At 41.9% G+C, this 19,434-nt stretch overlaps 1 protein-coding gene across 1 annotated transcript in view; it reads left to right on the top strand.

Annotated features, from left to right (window-relative positions):
* LOC132830132 (adhesion G protein-coupled receptor B2-like) overlaps nt 1-19,434 on the top strand; it is a 500,291-nt gene that overhangs the window by 146,548 nt on the left and 334,309 nt on the right. The window contains exon 7 of the mRNA XM_060847634.1: nt 18,989-19,095. Within this exon, the coding sequence (XP_060703617.1) occupies nt 18,989-19,095 (107 nt within the window). The remainder of the gene's footprint in view (nt 1-18,988; nt 19,096-19,434) is intronic.

The following is a 19,434-nucleotide window of genomic DNA, read 5'->3' as shown; positions in this document are numbered from 1 at the left end:
GACATTGGTTAGGCCACTTTTGGAATACTGCATGCAGTTCTGGTCTCCTTCCTATTGGAAAGATGTTGTGAAATTTGAAAGGGTTCAGAAAAGATTAACAAGGATGTTGCCAGAGTTGGAGGATTGGAGCTTTAGGGAGATACTGAATACGCTGGAGCTGCTTTCCCTGGAGCATCGGAGGCTGAGAGATGACTTTTATAGAGGTTTATAAAATCATGAGGGGCAAGGTTAGAATAAATAGGCAAAGTCTTTTCCCTCGGGTAGGGGACTCCAAAACTATTTAGAGTGGGAATTGCGAAATGTAAAAGGGACCAGCGGGATAACTTTTTCACGCAGAGGGTGGTGCGCGTATGGAATGAGCTGCCATAGGAAGTGATAGGGGCTGGTACAATTGTAGCTTTAAAAGGCATCTGGATGGGTATATGAATAGGAAGGGTTTAGAAGGTTTTGCGCGAAGTGCTGGCACATGGGACAAGATTAGATTAGGATACCTGGTCGGCTTGGACGAGTTGGACCAAAGGGTCTGTTTTCATGCTATACATCTCTATGACACTATGTGTGCAGGAAGTGTCTTTGGTTGCGAATCAGATCAGATTGCATAGATCGGTTAGAATGGCAGTGAGAGGCAATAAGTAATTTACAGGAGCTGGGGATGTGATAGATGGCAGTTGTAGGAATGGCGAAAAGCAGCAGGTACAGTCACGTAAAAGGGTTAACTCTAGGAAAGGTAGGAGGGGTAGGCAGGTAGTGCAGGAATATCCTGTGACTATCCCCATCTCAAGCAAGTATGCTGTTTTGAAAAGGTAGGGGGTGATGGATTCTCAGAGGAATGAAGCACGAACAGCCAAGTTTTTGGTACCGAGAATGGCTCTAATGTAACATGGAGTACATCAGGTTCCAAGTGATTGATTGTGATAGGGGACTGTCCAGGCACAGACAGATGTGTCTGCCACCAGCAGTGAAATATCTGAATGGTGTGTTGCCTCAGTAACATGGAAACTCTCCCTAAACTCCCACAACTGACAGGAAGAGCACGTCACTCTATTAAAAGCCGTCTTTGTTCCTTCACAATCTACTGACCCAGAATATAACACGTCATATTGCTCTAAATAAACACTACTCCAGGCTAACTTAATACTTATGGCTTATATTTTTAAAATTTAATCAAAATACGGGTCTCAATAAAACATATAATCAAGAAAGAATCCACTCTACTCATTATTGTAGATTTACAGCAAGGCTACACTTAAAAACTACGCACTTATTTCCACCTCTACTTTTGCCCACAAGGCAAATGGCATTGGGCAGACCACACAAAATCTTGGAATTGTGCCCTGGTCTACATTAAAGAGGATTTGGCCCTTTTGATAGTCCCAAGTCCTTCTTGAAAAACTCCTGGGTATTTCACTAGGACTTCAGTGAGGCAGCCATTTTCAAAATGAAAAATGTTGGGCTAATCTAGGTGAATCTTTCTTAACCAGTTCTGGCCAAACACTTGGACCTGGGCCTTTTACTATCATCAGTGGTAACTGCACCAACTGCTTCTCTTACGAGACCGGAAACAAAGTCGTACCCTTAATTTGAAACGGTTCCTCAGTCTGGCTGAGGTTTTGCACAAACCTCAAGGTTGGAGTTCCGAGTGAATCTTGTTAAAGACAGATTCTGCAACAACAGATATAGCAGCGCTAGTACCGACCTCAATGGGAATTGGGTAACTATTTAAACAACCCTTGATTTTAATTGGCTCTGCTTTGGGTGTCACTAACCAATTTAATTGTTCCAACCCACATTTAGGGGAAGTTTCCATGATGTACACTCTCCTGGTTATTGGCCTATGAGTTTTCCTGCTCAAATAAAGCCTTGCAGGTCTCTTTTGCTGTCTCGACTCCTCATACCAACAACCACTCCAATGGCTCACCAGCACAGATCCTGAAGAAATCTTTAGCCACTTGGCCAATGCCCGGCTTTGTTGTGGGGTTCTGTCTTGGGTCCCTTTGCTCAGGACATACCTTGTGTGAGGCTTTGCAATTGCCTACACGCAAGTGATGTGCCTCAAGCCCGGATAGGTAAGGGTGTTCACTTCCACTGGGATGCTCTGTAGTTTCCATGCTCCACTCGCTGCATTTTCTTATGACAAAGTCAGCTACAGTGCTTGTTTGAAGTCCAGTTGGATTTCCACTATTAGGTACTTCTGCACCGTTATGTCATTGATCCCGTATACCAAATGTTTTCTCAGCACCTCATTCAGGGATAACCCAAAATCATGTGCTTTTGCAAGTAATTGTAACCCCATCAAAAATCCCATTACAGACTCCCAGGTTCTTTAAATGCCAAATAAAACCAATAGAGGAGGTTTTGGTTCATAATAATGCTTAACCAACTCTGTCAACTTTTGAAAGTTTTAGGATGCCTCTGGGAAAGTTAAGCCCCTTATAACTAAAAATGCTGCGGGTCCACATGCAGTCAGAGGATTAATCATTACGTTTCATCTGCCACTATGTCACTTGCTTGGAAACCACACCAGTTTCTTTCCACATACTGGGTCCAGTCTTCAATAGCAGGGTCAAATGAATCAAGCTTCCCAAATAGAGACATGATGCCAGAAATGCTTACCTCCAACTCCAAGATGATAGTTGCAAGCAAGTGTTCTTTAGAAGTATCCCATTTTCTCCCATTGCCACTAAGATAACTGCACAGAGGCTGGGTCCTGTCATCAGATCACCCTTTATTTCCTAGTAGGCAATACACTAACCTCTGGCCAGACAGCTTGCAGTCTGACCTCAACCAGATGATTAGAATCTCTTCAGTTATAATTTTTCTTTGCACAGAGGCCGGTATTCCATCACCAATTCATCCTTTACTAATGCGCAGCACACTGGCTATGGCCATCTAGCTCAGAGTCAGTTGTCAACTAGTCAGCTAAAGCTTTCATGATTGGCTCAGGTAACAATCCCCAATCAAGAACCATAGTCAACAAGATCCACCTGGTCCCAACGACTACAGCGACCAAGAATATAGATAAAGACAGAGCAGTAGATGCATTTCACATGGACTTCAGTAAGATGTTCGTTGACTATGAGATTGGGATTGTTATGAAATCATGAAAGCCTTGGCTGACCAATATAACCAAAAGAAGAGGCATGAGACGGACTGAAAGCCAGAAAGGGTGTAGGTGTGGGCTACCTCAGAGTGGCCGGAATGTGGGAGGGTCAGGTGACTTGCTGGGGTGGTCTGTATTCTATGCACTGTTTCTTATCTAATTGGACTGTCTTGTATGTATTTGTTACTGCTTCTTTTGTGATGATTGAAAATGGGATTTGAGGTTTGTCCTCATTTCCTTCAAAACTGGTTGAACGGTAGGGTTTGGGGCCTGGCTTTGCCACTCCTCTCCCTTATAAATTTCTGTTTCCCTGTGTACAGCTGTTAATGTTTATTTTTTGTAAACTGTATTGATTATTAAAATTTAAAGAGAAACAAGAGATGAGACTTTCCTCAGTTGACAACTGAGCCAGTGTTTACTGCTGTTTTTGGTTTCTGTGTTTTTGGGGGAGACCTGATTCCTGAACTGGCTGATTTAAAAAGCCAGTTTGTTAACTGATATTCCTTTGTTTTGAGGACTGATTTCTAAATTGGCTGTGGAGATCAGTCAATGTGTATCAGGTGCATTTCAGTTCTCATTAGGGAACTGTTATTTCACTGGCTGGTTACAGTGCTTTTTTTTTCTTGAGAAAAAGGACTATGGTAATTTTGTGGCAGGGCTTAGCCCTTGCACTCTGTTCCTTCTTTTTGTATGTATTTTCACTTTTTGATGTTTGGACTGATGCCCTGTGAGATAATGCATCTTTCCAAATGAACTGTTCCTCTGTGGGTAGGCCTGGTCCTTTTGTGGGCAGACTAGGCCTCTGTAAAGACTGATCAGGTGTGTGTTTGTGTGTATGCTGGGAGGTGAGCATTTGCTGCATCCTGGAGTAGATTCTGCCTATTGGAGTGGGCCATCCCCTGTGAGTGAACTGTTGTCCGGTGAGTGGGCCTGGTTCTCTGTGGATAGACTAGGCCTCTATGGAGACTGAACAGTGTGTGTGTGTATGTGCTGTGGGGTGTGTGCTTGCTGCCTTCAGGAGTGGACTTTGCATACTGGAGTGGACTGTGTTCCTGGGCATGGATTCTGCATTCTGAAGAGAACTGTTTTTGGAAATGGACTCTGTGTACCAGAAGGGACTCTGTTTGTTGGTAATTGACTTTGTTTTTATTGCTAGTTGACTCTCTCGTTGGGTTTATCACCTGCACCGACTTGCGTGTCCCTGGTTCTGTCAGGCCTTACTGTGAAATGCGCGTCTCAAAAGCTGTCACCCCAAATGCCAGACGGTGGGTAGGCAGTCCTGAGAACCAGAATGTGGGTAGGTCACCCTGATGCTGGTTGGCTGTTCTGAGCTCTGTCGATCTGAGAAGGGGTAATCTGGTTGGGTTGTCCTAGATTTGGCCAGAAAGTGTGTCGGAGCGGCCGAGAGCCAGAAGATGTAAAGGGCAGGTCAAGATCTGGAAGGCTTGTCGTTCCAGAGAGGCAGAATCGGGCTATCCTAGACTTGGCTGGAAGGTTTAGTCCATGGACTGGATGGTGTGCCAGGTTGGGCGAGAGCCAGACGGTATGTACGGGTTGACCGAGAGCCAGAAGGTCGGTAGAGGGTCCTCAGCACTGTCACCCCAGGCAGGTACCAAGGTGGGCTATCCTAAAGGTGACCAGAAAGTGTGGACGGATAGTTAGAGAAGCTGAAAGGTGGGTAGGCTGTCCTGATCGCTATCATCCTGGGGGTTGGGAAAACAGAATGGGCTGTCCTTGAGGTATCAGAAGGTGTGTCAGGGTGGACTAAGAGCTGCAAGGGGCATGGAGTGGACCGAGAGCTGGAAGTGGCATAGGGCAGTCTGCCTTTGGTCAGAAGGTGGGAGGGGCAGATGGGTTTCTTGGGGTGTCTGTGACATATGCACTGTTTTATTATTCAGTTTATCGGACTGTTTGTATATGATTGCACGTACTCTTTCCTTTTTGATATGATCAGGTGGGATTTGAGGATCGTCCTCTTTTTCCCTGTGAAATGATTGTAAGGTAGGGTTTGGGAGTCTGGCTACGCCACTCCTTTCCCCTGTAAATTGCTGTTCTTGTAAACTGCTATTCATTGTAAACTGTTTGTTTTATTAACCAATACAAATTACAAACAAACAGGGGATTTTGAATCTCCTCTGTTCAGGGGGAAAGAAAATATAACCAGGAGATTAGAATCTCCTCAGTTGAGGACTGACTCTGAGCTAGCTAGCCACAGCCAGTGTACTGTGCACTAGTAAATAAAGGGTGACTAGGTGACAGGATACTAAAATAGGCAGTATTGTGATCCGTGAGGAAGGTTATCAGAAATTGTAGCAGGACCTTGATCAGCTGGGGAAGTGGGCTGAGAAATGGCAAATGGAGTTTATTATATATAAGTGTGAGCTCCTGCATTTTGGAAAGGCCAATCAAGGTAAGAGTTTCATGGTGAATGATAGGGTCTTAAGGAGTGTAGTGGAACAGAAGGACCTTGGAGTTCAGGTGCACAGTTCTCTGAAAGTGGAGTCACAGGTAGACAGGGTAGTGAAGGCGGCTTTTGGCACACTGGCCTTCATCAGGCAGGGCACTGAGAATAGAGAGGGGAAGTTATATTGCAGAAGTATTGTGTTCAGTTTTGAAAGGATGTTATTAAACTAGAAAGACTGCAGAAGAAATTTACAAGGATGTTGCCTGGACTCAATGGTTTGAGTTATAGGGAGAGCATGGGCAAGTTAGGACTTTTCTCTTTAGAGAATAGGAAGGGGGGAGACGCAGTTATAGAGGTGTATAAGAACATGGGAGGCATGGATAGGGTGAATGCATTCCATTGTTCTCCTAAGTTTGGGGAATCGAGGACTACAGGGTGTCAATTTAAAGTTAGGGGGAAAGAATAAAAGGGAACCTGAGGGACTATGTTTTTACATGTGGTTGAGGCAGGTAGATTAACAACATTTAACAGGTATTTGGACAAATACATGGATAGGAAAGTATTAGAAGGATATGGGCTAAGTGCATGCAGATTGGTCGGCATGGACCAGTTTGGGTCAAAGGACAAGTCTCTATGCTGTGGGACTCTATGATTCTCTATGACCTTCGACAGAGTTCCACGTGGTAGGCTGGTTAGTAAATTTAGATCACATGGGATGCTGAGCGCACTGGCCAATTGGATATAAAATTGGCTAGATCGTAAGAGAGACAGAAGTTGGTTTTAGAGAGTTGTGTTCGGATTGGAGACCTGTGACCAGCGTGTGTCACAAGGAGCATTGCTGAATCCAATGTTTGTCATTTATATGAACAATTTGGATGAGAATATAGGAGGCATGGTTAGTAAGTTTGTAGATGACCCCAAAATTGGTGGTATACAGGACAATGAAGGATGTTACCTAAGAGTACTGCAGGATCTTGATCACCTGAGCCAATGGGCCGAGGAGTGGCAGATGGAGTTTAATTTAGATAAATGTGAGGTGTTACATTTTGATAAGGCAAACCAGGGCAGAATTTACATGTAGGACCTTGCGGACTATTATCAAACAGAGACGTAGTAGTGTGGATACGTAATTCCTTGGCAGTGTGTCACAGTTAGACAGGGCTGTGAAAAATGCATTTGGCATCCTTGCCTTCATTGATCAGAGCACTGAGTATAAGAGTTGGAACACTATGTTGCAGCTGTCCAATACATTGGTGAGCCAGCATCCGAGGAGCAGGAAAATTGGCGTTTCAGGCAAAAGCCCTTCATCAAGAAAAGAGGCAAGGTGCCTGCAGAGTGGAGGCAGGCACCATGCCTGTATTCCTGATGAAGAGTTTTTGCCCGAAACGTCCATTTTCCTGCTCCTTGGATGCTGCCTGCACTGCTGTGTTTTTCCAGCACCACTCTAATCTAGACTCTGGTTTCTAGCATCTGCAGTCCTTGTTTTTACCTAATACATTGGTGAGGCCACTTTTGGAGTACTGTGTACAACTCTGCTCACCTTGTTATAGGAAGTATGTTATTAAACTGGAGAGCGTGCTAGAAACATTTGCAAAGATGCTGCTGAGGCTGGAGAGTTTGAGTTATAAGGAAAGGCTGGATGGGTTGGGACTTTCTTCCCTGGAACAGAGGAGACTGAGGAATGACCTTATTGAAATTTATAAAATTATGAGAGGCATGAGTAGGGTGAATATCCAAGGTCTTTTCCTCAGGGTAGGGGAATCTAAAACTAGAGGGCATAGGTTTAAGGTGAGAGGGGAAAGATTTAAAAGGGACCTGCGAGGGAACCTTTTCACACAGTGGTGGGTATATAGAACAAACTGCCAGAGGAAGTAGTGGAGCTAGAACAATTACAACATTTAAAAGACATTTTTGACATGTACATGAATAGGAAAGATTTAGTGAAATATGAACCAAATGCCGGCAGATGGGACTACTTCAGTTTGGGAAACCTGATCAGCATGGGCGAGTTGGACCGAAGGGTCTGTTTACATGCTGTATGACTCTAAACTGTATACCTGTTGTTCTTCTTTTTGAAGGTATTTTAAAAGTGTATTTGATGTACATTAACCTTGTTGATTGGTTTTGAAATTGCTGCTGGAGCAGAGAGAGTCGTAGTCATAGAGATGTACAGCATGGAAACAGACCCTTCGGTCCAACCTGTCCATGCTGACCGTATATCCCAACCCAAACTAGTCTCACCTGCCAGCACCCAGCCCATATCCCTCCGAACTGTTCCTATTCATATACCCATCCAAATGCCTCTGTGGACTCATAATCAATGATCAGGGCACTGTTTACTTAAGAATGACAGACAATCTTTACACAAAGTTTATGCAAAAATTACTTAGAGCAAATATCGCGAGGTCCACTGTTACGCAGGATCAGCTTTTGCAGGGCTAGAGACGGTAATTATATGCATTCTTCAATAGTTGACCTGGTAAAGGCCTAAATTTGACTTTATTATTTGATAGAGTATCTTCTGCCAGATGGCAGGAGAGAGAAACGTTTGAGTAAGGGGTGTGTGTCGTCTTCCACAATGCTCTTAGCCTTTCGGAATCAGTGTGTGGAGCAAATGTCTAATGGAGGGAAGAGAAACCCTGATGATTTTCTCAGCTGTCCTCACTATCCATTATAGGGTCTTAGGATCTGAGACGGTGCAATTCCCAAACCAGCCAGTGATGCCACAGCTCAGGGTACTCTCAATGAACCCTCTGTAGACTGTGCTGAGGATTGATGGTGTGAAGTGGTTTTCCTCAGCCTGCGCAGAATGTAGAGATGGGAAAGGCATTGATGCATTCTTATTCTCCAATTGTTTGTATTATAAAGACACTAATCCATAGTTTGTCCTTATTCTCCAAGGTTCAGTGAACAAAACCTTTAATTACTGGGCAATGGTATGTCTCCAATTGCTTAGTGAAGAAACCGTTATGATATTTTTGAACTTTCTGGCCTTTTGTAATTGTTAAGCACTATATCCAACATCACAATGAAACAGCACATCAACATTACGGTCAAGCACCAGACTTGCCCAGCTGATCGATTTAAATTCCATATTTGGAACATTAGAACACAGAACTTTTCAGCCCAGTATAGGCCCTTCAGCCCTCTATGTTGCTCTGTGAAACCAATCCAAAGCCCGTCTAACCTACACTGTTCCATTCTCATCCATATCCCTCACCAATGACCACTTAAATGCTCATAAAGTTGGAAGCCTAAAACCATTGCAGGCAGTGTGTTCCACGCCCTTACTACTGTGAGTAAAGAAACTAATTCTGAGTCTGTCCTGTATCTATTACCCCTCAATTTGAAGCTTTGCCCCCTCATGCTAGCCATCACCATCCAAGGAAAATGGCTCTCACTGTCCACCCGATCTAACCCTCTGATTATCTTGTACGTCTCAATTAAGTCACCTTTCAACCTCCTTCTCTCTAACGAAAACAGCCTCAAGTCCCTCAACCTTTCCTTATAAGACTTTCCCTCCATACCAGACAACATCCTAGTAAATCTCTTCTGAACCCTTTTCAAAACTTTCAAATCCTTCCTCTACTGTGGTGACCAAAACTGCACGTAACACTCCCAAGTGCGCCAAACCAGAATTTTGTACAGCTGCAACATGATTCATGGTTCTGAAACTCAATCCCTCTACTAATAAAAGCTAACACACCATATGCCTTCTTAACAGCACTATCAACCTGGGTGGCAACTTTGAGGGATCTATGTACATGGACACCTCTCTGCTCATCAACGCTTCCAAGAATCTTAACATTTGCCCAGTACTCTGCATTCCTGTTGCTCCTTTCAAAGTGAATCACCTCGCACTTTTCCACATTAAACTCCAACTTCCACCTTTTAGCCCAGCTCTGCAGTTTATCTATCTCCCTCTGTAACCTACAGCATCCTTCCACACTATCCACAACTCTACTGACCTCATCCGCAAATTTACTAACCCATCCTTCTACGCCCTCATTCAGGTCATTTACAAAAATGACAATATAGATCCTTGCAGTACACCGTTAGTAACTGAACTCCAGAATGAACATTTCCCATCAACCACCACCCTCTGTCTTCTTCCAGCTAGCCAATTTCTGATCCAAACAGCTAAATCACCCTCAATCCCATGCCTCTGTATTTTGTGCAGTAGCCTACCGTGGGGAACCTTATTAAATACCTTACCGAAATCCGTATATACTACATCAACAGCTTTACCCTCCTCCACCTGTTTGGTGACCTTCTCAAAGAACTTAATAAGGTTTGTGAGGCATGACCTACCCTTCACAAAACCGTGCTGACTATCCCTAATCAACTTATTCCAATCGAGATGATTATAAATTCTATCTCTTACAACTATTTCCAACACTTTACCCGTAACCAAAGTAAAACTCACAGGACTATAATTACCAGGGTTGTCTCTACTCCCATTTTGAACAATCTTCTAGTCTTCTGACACTATTGTTGGAGACAATGATGACATAAAGATCAAAGCCAAAGGCTCAGCAATGTCCTCACTAGCTTTGCAAAGAGTCCTAGGATCAATCCCATCCAGTCCAAGGGATTTATCTATTTTCACACTTTCCAGAATTTCTAATGTCTCCTTGTGAACCTCAATCCCATCTAGTTTGTTGTCTGTTTCTCAGTATTCTCCTTGACAACATTGTCCTTTTCCAGTGTGAATGCAGATTTTTAAAAAAATTCATTTACTGCTTCCCCTATCTTCTCTGACTCCATGCACAGCTCCCCACTACTGCCCTTGATTGGCCCTCATCTTTTTCTGGTTAGTCTTTTATCCCTTATATACCTCTGGAAAGTCTTAGGGTTTTCCCTGATCCTATCCGCCAACAGCTTCTCATGTCCCCTCCTCACTCGTCTTAGCTCTCTCTTTAGGTCTTTCTTGGCTACCTTGTAACTCTCAATTGCCCTAACTGAACCTTTGCATCTCATCCTAACATAAACCACCGCCTTCCTCTTGACAAGAGATTCAACTTCTTTAGTAAATCACGGCTCCTTTGCTTACCCACTTCCTCCCTGCTTGATAGGTGCATACTTATTAAGGACAAACAGCAGCTGTTCCTTGAATAAGCTTCACATTTCTATTGTGCCCATCCCCTGCAGTTTCCTTCTCTATCCTATGCATCCTAAAACTTATCTAATCACATTTGTAATTACCTTTCCCCCAGCTGTAGCTCTTGCCCTTCGGTGTATACCTATCCCTGAATTGTGGTCACTATCACCAAAGTGTTCACCTCCCTCCAAATCTAACTCCTGGCCGGGTTCATTACCCCGTACCAAATCTAATGTGGCCTCGTCCTGAGTTGGCCTGTCTACGTACAGTGGTAGAACCCTCCTGCACACAATGGACAAAAATTGACCCATAAAGTACTTGAACTGTAGTATTCCCAGTCAATATTTGGGAAGGTGAAGTCCCCCATAACAACTACCCTGCCACTCGCTCCTATTGAGAATCACCTTTGTTATCCTTTCCTCTAAATCTTTGGAACTATTCAGAGGCCTACAGAAAACTCCAAACAGGGTGACCTCTCCTTTTCTGTTTCTACTCTCAGCCCATACTACCTCAGTAGACAAGTACTCAAACATCCTGTCTGCAGTATAGTACTGCCATTGACTATCAATGCCACACTCCCACCTCTTTTACCATCTTCTCTGTTCTTACTAAAATATCTAAATCCCAGAACATGCAACAATCATTCCTGTCCCTGCTCAATCCGATTCTGAATGGCCACAACATCGACATCCCAGGTACCGACCCATGCAGCAAATTCACCAACCTTATTCTGGATGCTCCTGACATTGAAATAGACACACTTCAAACCGACATTTTGCTTGCCAGTGCCCTCTTGCGACCCTGAAACCTTTATTCAGATGTCCCTACTCTCAACCGCATATATGCTTGAATTGCAATTTAGGTTCCCATCCCTCTGCTGAATTTAGTTTAAACCCACCCAAAGAGCATTTGCAAATTTTCTCCCCCAAGAAATTGGTACCTCTCTGGTTCAAGTCAAGACCATCCTGTTAGTAGAGGTCCCAGCTATTCCAGAAAAAGCCCCAATTATCCAAGAATTTAAAACCTTCCCTCCTGCATCATCCCTGTAGCCATGCGTTCAACTTATCTGTCTCCCTATTTCTCACCTCACTAGCACATTGCATGGGCAACAAACCAGAGATAACAACTGTTTGTCCTAGCTCTAAGCTTCCACCTTTTGACCCCTGAATTTCTGCCTTAAATCCCCACTCACTATGTTGTTAGTGCCTATGTGGACCACAATTTGGGGCTGCTGCACCTCCACCGCAAGGATCCTGAAAACATGATCAGAGACATCATGAACGCTGGCACGTGGGAGGCAACACACCAACTGTGAGACTCTCTTGTTCCCACAGAACCTCATGTCTGTCTCTCTAACTATGGAGTCCCCAATGACTAATGCTCTGCTCTTCTCCCCTCTTCCCTTCTGAGCAACAGGGGAACAGATTCTGTGCCAGAGACCTGTACCCCATTGCTTATCCCTGTCAAGTCTCCCCACCCCCTCAACAGTATCCAAAACAATATACTTGTTGTTGGGGGGAACAGCCACTGGGATCCCTGCGCTGCCTGCCGGTTCCCTTTCTGTTCCCTAACAGCAGCCTACTGACCTCCTTCTTGTACCTGAGTTGTGACTACCTCCCTGTAACTCCTCTCAATAACTCCCTCTGCCTCCCGAATGGTCCGAAGTTTATTTAGCTCCAGCTCCAGTTCCCTCACGCAGTTTTCGAGGAGCTAGTGTTGGGTGCACTTCCCGCAGATGCATTCAGTAGGGACACTAGTGGGTTACCCTTACCTCCCACGTCATGCAGGAGGAACATTCAACTGCCACCGTTGGACAGTGAGAATAGTAGAGGTAGGTTGGAGACTCATAAAAACAAATTTCTGGAGAAACTCAGCAGGTCTGACAGCATCAAAAAAAAGAGTTAATGTTTTGAGTCCAGTCATTGTTTTCTCTCAACAGGTGCTGCCACACGTGATGAGTTTCTCCAACAATTTATATTTTTGTATGTTTCAGATTTCCAATATCTGCAGTTCTTTGTTTTATTTTTACATTATGCTAGAGATGGTTAGCAGGTTATCATGATTTTTTCATAGGGGTTTAGATGACGGAAATAAATTAGTTTTACATGTCTATTATTTTCATTATTTGTTAACAAGTTTCAAGCATCCAGAGTTAGTGATTTCAGAAAATATTGCTTGCATCCTTCCTTAATAGAAGATAATGTCAGAATGGAGACACCAAAAGGCAATAACAAAGAATTTTTAACATTACATCCACAAATTTCAATTCATCAGAGCTTGTATTTGTGAATTATAGTATTTAATTTGTCATAGTATTATAAAATAGAGATGAGTAAATGTACATACTTTGAATGTGAGTTAGATATAATGTATTTAATTACTGGATCTATATTGTTCCACCTGAAATTACAACATTTTTACATTATTCAATGTTCATATTTCATCACTTAACTTAATTGGTGACGAATTCAAATTAAAATAGTTTTCTGCTGTTTGGAATGTTACTTCAGATGAACCTTTGAAGCACATATCATAATGTGCAATTTTTGAGTTGTTACATACAGTGAATATGCATTTTTAGTAAAGCTTTGCATTTTTTAAAAACTATCATTTTGGGATATGTTTTATGCACATTGTTTTGCAAGGAAGTCACAAAGTTGTAAGTTTCAGTAACAAATGAACATTTGCTCATGCATTCATCTTTAACCATTAATTACTCCCTCATTCAGTTCCTTGCCATTGTTCCCAACATTTCTCAGCTATGACTTTTTTTATTATTTAAATCCGACATCCAACAGGTAAATTTTGAAGCTTTCCTCACCAGTAGCAAATTCTCAATTCCCCATTTTATACAATCATCGTGGATGATTTTTAAGCTAGAAATGTGCATTCACAAAACTCTAATTCATAAAAAGCAGGAAAATGTATTCACATACTATGAAATATTTGCTGGAACAAATTGAAGTAGCATACAAAATTAACAATTTTGTGTAATTAATTGTTGAACAAATTGCTTTTTTCTCAATTGTTTAAGCAATGAAATGAACAGTCAGAGAAAGAATCCAAACAAAGTACAGGAGTCAAATGCAGGCACTGGTAGCTGACAGATCAGAAGAAATAGTGGCAGGGTTTACATTCAGCCCAAAGAGCTGGGTCTTTGTATTATTAACTCCACTTTCTTATTTGCTCCCCATAACCCCTGATTCTGAAAAAGTGAGGACTGCAGATGCTGAAAAGTCAGAGCCAACAAGGATGGCGCTGGAAAAACACAGCAGATCAGGCAGCATCTGAGAAGCAGGAGAGTTGACATTTCGGGCATAAGCCCTTCATCAGGAATGTGATAATCCCTGCCTCCCTTGTCAATAAAAAAAAACTTAAATTGGCATTGAATTTCATCAGCAATCCACCTCCCTGCTTGCTGGAGAAGAGAATTCCACAAACTAACAACCCTTTGAGAAAAGGACTTGCTCTTCATTTCCATCTTAAATGGGCGAGCCCTTAGTTTTGACCGATAGATGCCAGTCTTGATTACACTACTTAAGAGAACTTCCTTTCAGTATCTAATCTTCTCAATTCATATATTTCACTTAGATTGTCTCCCACCAGTGAAAACACCATAGAATATGGTTCCCATCTGCTCAATCTTTCCACCCAAGACAACGCATTAATCCTAGGATTCAGCATATAAAACCCTTTCTAAATTGCTTCCATTTTAAGTATATTTCGTCTTAATTGTGCGAAAACTCCATCAAGTTAGTTGGGCATCATTTTCTCTTAAAACCCAGTTGACAAACATTATTAATTTTCCCTAGCGACAGTTAATTCTATCCCAAATACTTGTCTCTAGATGTTTGCCCTAGACGAGATTTAACCTGATCAATCTTAGAATCACTTAGAATCCCTACAGTGAGGAAACAGGCCATTTGGCCCAACAAGTCCACACCGACCCTCCGAAGAGTATCCCACACAGATCCATTTCCCTACTCTATTGCCCTACATTTCCCGTGACTAATGCACCTAGCCTACACATCCCTGAACACTACGGGCAATTTAGCATTGTCAATTCACCTAAGCTGTATATGTTTGGACTGTGGGAAGAAACCAGAGCACCCAGAGGAAACCCACGCAGACATGGAGAGAATATACAAACTCCACACAGATAGTTGCCCAAGGCTCGGATCAAACCCACGTCCCTGGCGCTATGAGGTGGCAGTGCTAACCACTGAGCCACAATGCTGTAATTGATCTGTAATTGCTGAGCTTTTTTCTGAACAAGTGCAATATTTGCCATTCCCTAATTCTCTAGCATCACCCAAAATCCATCGAAAGTTGAAAGATAATTGTCTGTGCCACTGCAGCTTCCACTTTCTTTTAGTATGCTCAGATACGCTTCATTGATCCTCGGTGTGTTATTAATTTTGAATATTGACAGCTATCTTATAAATTTTTAACTCTTCTTGTAATTGAGTTTCATCTCTGTCACCATGATCTGGCATCATCTGCTTTGTAGTTAAGGACACCTGAAAAGTATTCATTTAACAACTCAGCCATGTTTCTTGCTTTGTTTTTTGGCCCTTTTGTCTTTTTTGATTCCTAATCATCATTTGAAGAACACCAGAACTGATGTTGCATACCACATCACCTCACTTGAAAATATTTAGCAAATATTAGTTAATCCATTAGAAAAAGTTGTTTGCAACATTGATTTGGCCTTCATAACTTGATTCCACAAATGATCTGATGCCCCTTTCTGCTACAAAGCAGTCATTTCGACATTGACAGAGAGTCCGTCATATGCTGGGAAAAGTGATTATTATAATGACCAAATGATCTCTAATTGCATTGAGAAGTGAAATATTGAATACTAATTACATGCATTAAATTTGAACATTCTAGACGATGGTGGCCAATGTTCCTAAACTGGAGAGAACTTTTCTCATTGTATATTCTATAATATTAAATACAAATCAAAATCTAGAGATTTTTATGTCAGTTTTGACATCGTGGTAGTATTCTCCTCTCTGAGGCAGGAGGAATTACATTCAAGTAAGCAATCCAGAGAATTGGATCAATATCTAAGTTTGTTCATCAAAATCTTAAAGCATTCTTATTTCCCAAAGCAAGTTGGGAGAAAGAAAGCCTCCCTGGAAAAGACTCAAAAACCACTATTAGCAATGTACAGAGGTATAGATAGATTAGCTTCATTGGAAAATGGTTTACAAATGGAATAGAATGTGCGAAGATGTTAAGTTTTTTTGATTGACATGGGTGTTAAGTGTTTAGTGAGTCAGGCAGCAAAGTGGAGTTAGGGCCATGATTAGATTAGCTGTCATCTTACTGAAAGAAAATACAATATTGGAATAGAAGTAGACCATTCAGCCCCTTAGACCTGCTCCAACATTCAATATGATCATGGCTGATCTGTTTGTGTTTTGAATTGCACATTCCCATATCCATGACCTTTGATTGTATTGCCTAACAGGAATCTAATTTAGTTTAATTACCTCTAATTTAAACATATACCTAAATGATCTGGAGGAAATTATAAGTGGTCTGATTAGCAAGAGTGGTGGAGTTGCAGATAGTGAAGGGATTGTTTGAGAATGCAGGCAGAATATAGATAGATTGGAGAGTTGGAAAGAGAAATGGGAGATTGAGTTCAATTTGGGCAAATGCAAGGTGATGCATTTTGGAAGATCCAATTCAAGACCGAACTATACGGTAAATGGAAAAGCCTTGGAGAAGATTGATATACAGAGAGGTCTAGGCGTTCAGGTCCATTGTACTCTGACGTGGCAATGCAGGTCGATTGAGTGATCAGGAAGGCATATGGCATACTTTCCTTCATTGGTTGGCGTATGGAATACAAGAGTTGGCAGGTGATATTACAGTTGTATAGGACTTTGGTTTGACCACATTTGGAATATTGCGTACTGTTCTGGTCGCCACATTACCAAAAGGATATGGATGCTTTGGAGAGGGTGCAGAGGAGGTTCACCAGGATGTTGCCTGGTATGGAGGGTGCTAGCTATGAAAAGAGGTTGGGTAAGTTAAGATTATTTTCATTAGAAAGAAGGAGGTTGAGGGGATCCTGACTGAGGTCTACAAAATCATGAGAGGTATAGGATAGATAGCAAGAAGCTTTTTCCCCAGAGTGGGGTCTCAACTTTTAGGGGTCACAAGTTCAGGGTGAGAGAGGAAAGGTTTAAGTGAAATATGCATGCCAAGGGTGGTGAGTACCTGGAACACCTTGCCGCGGAGGTGGTAGAGTCAGGCACGACAGCATCATTTAAGTTGTATCTAGACAGATACATGATTGGGCAGGTAGCAGAGGGATACAGCTCCTTAGAAAATAGGTAAAGGTTTAGATAGAGGATCTAGATCAGTGCAGACTTGGAGGGCCGAAGGGTCTGTTCCAATGCTGTAATTTTCTTTGTTCTTTGTTCTAAACATATTTATTCACCATGCTTCCACTGCCTTCTTCGAAATGTAGGAACACATATATAATACTCTTTTGACTAAAAGCAAACAAATAACAAAATTGCTCTCGCCACTTTCAGAAAACAGGACAAATCAGCCAGTCACTGCTCCACAAATCCACTCAGAATTATAATTAAAGCAATGGAAGGCATCATCAAAAGCTCTGTCAAGTGACATTCGCTCGCCTGCAAGTAACATGCTCACTAATTTCAGTTTTAGTTCAACTATTGTCACTTAACTCCTAACCTTGCTGAACACAAGAGTGACGGTGAGAGTGACTGCACTTGACTTCAAGCTAGCATTAAAATGTGACATCAAAGATCCTTCGCAAAATGAAGGAAGGGGGGGGCTCCTCCAGTTGTTGGTGCCACACATATATCACAAAAGAATCTGGGTGTTGTTGTTGAAGTTCCTCCACCTTAGTCGCAGGATATTGCTGCCAGAAATCCTTGTGGTCGCATCCCCAGCCCAACTATTTTCCAGCTGTTTCATCAGGGCCTTCCCTCTATCACAAACTCGTGAGTGGGATGTTCATTGCTGTTAGCACCACATTCAGTACTATTTGTGATGGCAACATTCAGAGTTTGGCTGATAAGTGGGAAGTGATATTCACACCACACAAATGCCAAGCATGAGCATCTCTAAGAAGAGATAATTTAGGTATCGCCCCATGAAATTCAGTGGCGAATCTTCCCTTTGCTGAATCCTCCAGTGTAACATCCAAGATATTATAATTGACCAGAAACTGAACAGGACCAACACAGAAATACTGTGGCTACAAAGACAGATCAACAGCTGAACATTTTTGTAATGAATTTACTCATTTGATTCCACAAAGCCTGACCACCATCTAAATGGTCATGAACGTGACGGAATACTCACCTGGATGAATGCGTTCAAACATCACTTAAGAGTCACCATCCAGAAAAGGTGGCCCACTTGATTAGCATCCTATTTACCATATTAAACACTCAGATCTTCTATCACCAATACTCAATGGCAGCAGTGTGTACATCTATAAGATGCACTGCAACAAATCACCTAGGCCCCTTCAACAGCACCTCCCAAGTCTGTGATCTCTACAGCCTTGAAGTACACGGATAACAGATGCATGGAAACACCAACACTTGATAGGGCCCCTTTCAAGTCAGACAACCTTCTGACTTGGAACAACATTGCTATTCCTTCACTGAAACTGGATCAAAATCTCCTAGCTGCCTTTCTAATCGTACAATAGATGTACCTACATCACGTGAACTGCACTGGTTCAAGAAGGCAGTTCACCAACACCTTTTCAGGAAAATGAGGGGTTTACAATAAATTTGGTCTAGTTTGTGATACCCACATGCCTCAAATTAAAACAAAGCTATATTATATACATGAACAAAAAGAGTGCTTGTAGCAAATCCATCTTAAATAAATTGAAAATAATCCAATGGTTAACTTAAATATGCTGCAATATTTTAACAAGTATTTCACATGTTTTTGTTTAAATCACTTGACACAGTCCTAAGAGTTAACAGAAAAGCAGTATAGATGGATCTTTAGCTATTGATTGCAACTTCTTATTGGTAGTCAACAGTCATAGACTGCATACGTTAAGGGCATTTAAATGAGCATTGGACATACATATGGATAATAATGGAACGGTTTAGGTTAGATGGGCATCAGATTATTTTCACAAGTCAGCGCAACATCAAGAGCCAAAGAGCCTAATCTGCACTGTAATGTTCTGTGTTCAAGTTTAAAAAGCTGGCTCCCCCATGATTTTAATTAGTAGCTTGAACTGGGTGCTATTCCTATGCACTGTGATTGCTGTTGAGATTGACAGAACTATATGCAGTAGAGGGAGAACATTTATCAAATTAACTTTCAGGTTTTTTTTTGTTTCCATGATGTGTAGGTTCAGCCAGCCGCAAATGTTTATTAAATTCTCATGGAATTGCATTTTGGGGGCCACCAAGTTTTGCCAGATGTGTCTCTCATGAGTATAGACACTTACATGTATCGGTAAGTCAAATTTGCTTATATATCAAGTCAATAATGGCTTCATATTGATACTATCAGGCATTTTGGGTGCTGTTGTGCATCAAAACAGTGTTAACTAAGGATTCTGATCCATATCTTGTCCAGATTGCAGGAAATAAGCCATTTTTAGTAAATATTCTACATTAAATAAGATTAGTTAGTATAATGTTTAATATCATACAAATTGATACAAACTACAATCAAACATCACATGCAAAGGAAATTGCATAATAAACTATCACAGTATATCAGTATGAGGGAAAATTTTCAACTTTGATGCTGTTGGGAGTACTGCAGAAAAAAATTGCTTGTGATTTGAAC

This window comes from Hemiscyllium ocellatum, chromosome 30 (assembly GCF_020745735.1).
Source record: "Hemiscyllium ocellatum isolate sHemOce1 chromosome 30, sHemOce1.pat.X.cur, whole genome shotgun sequence".
NCBI lineage: Eukaryota > Metazoa > Chordata > Chondrichthyes > Orectolobiformes > Hemiscylliidae > Hemiscyllium > Hemiscyllium ocellatum.
This window is presented reverse-complemented; position numbering and strand designations above follow the sequence as displayed.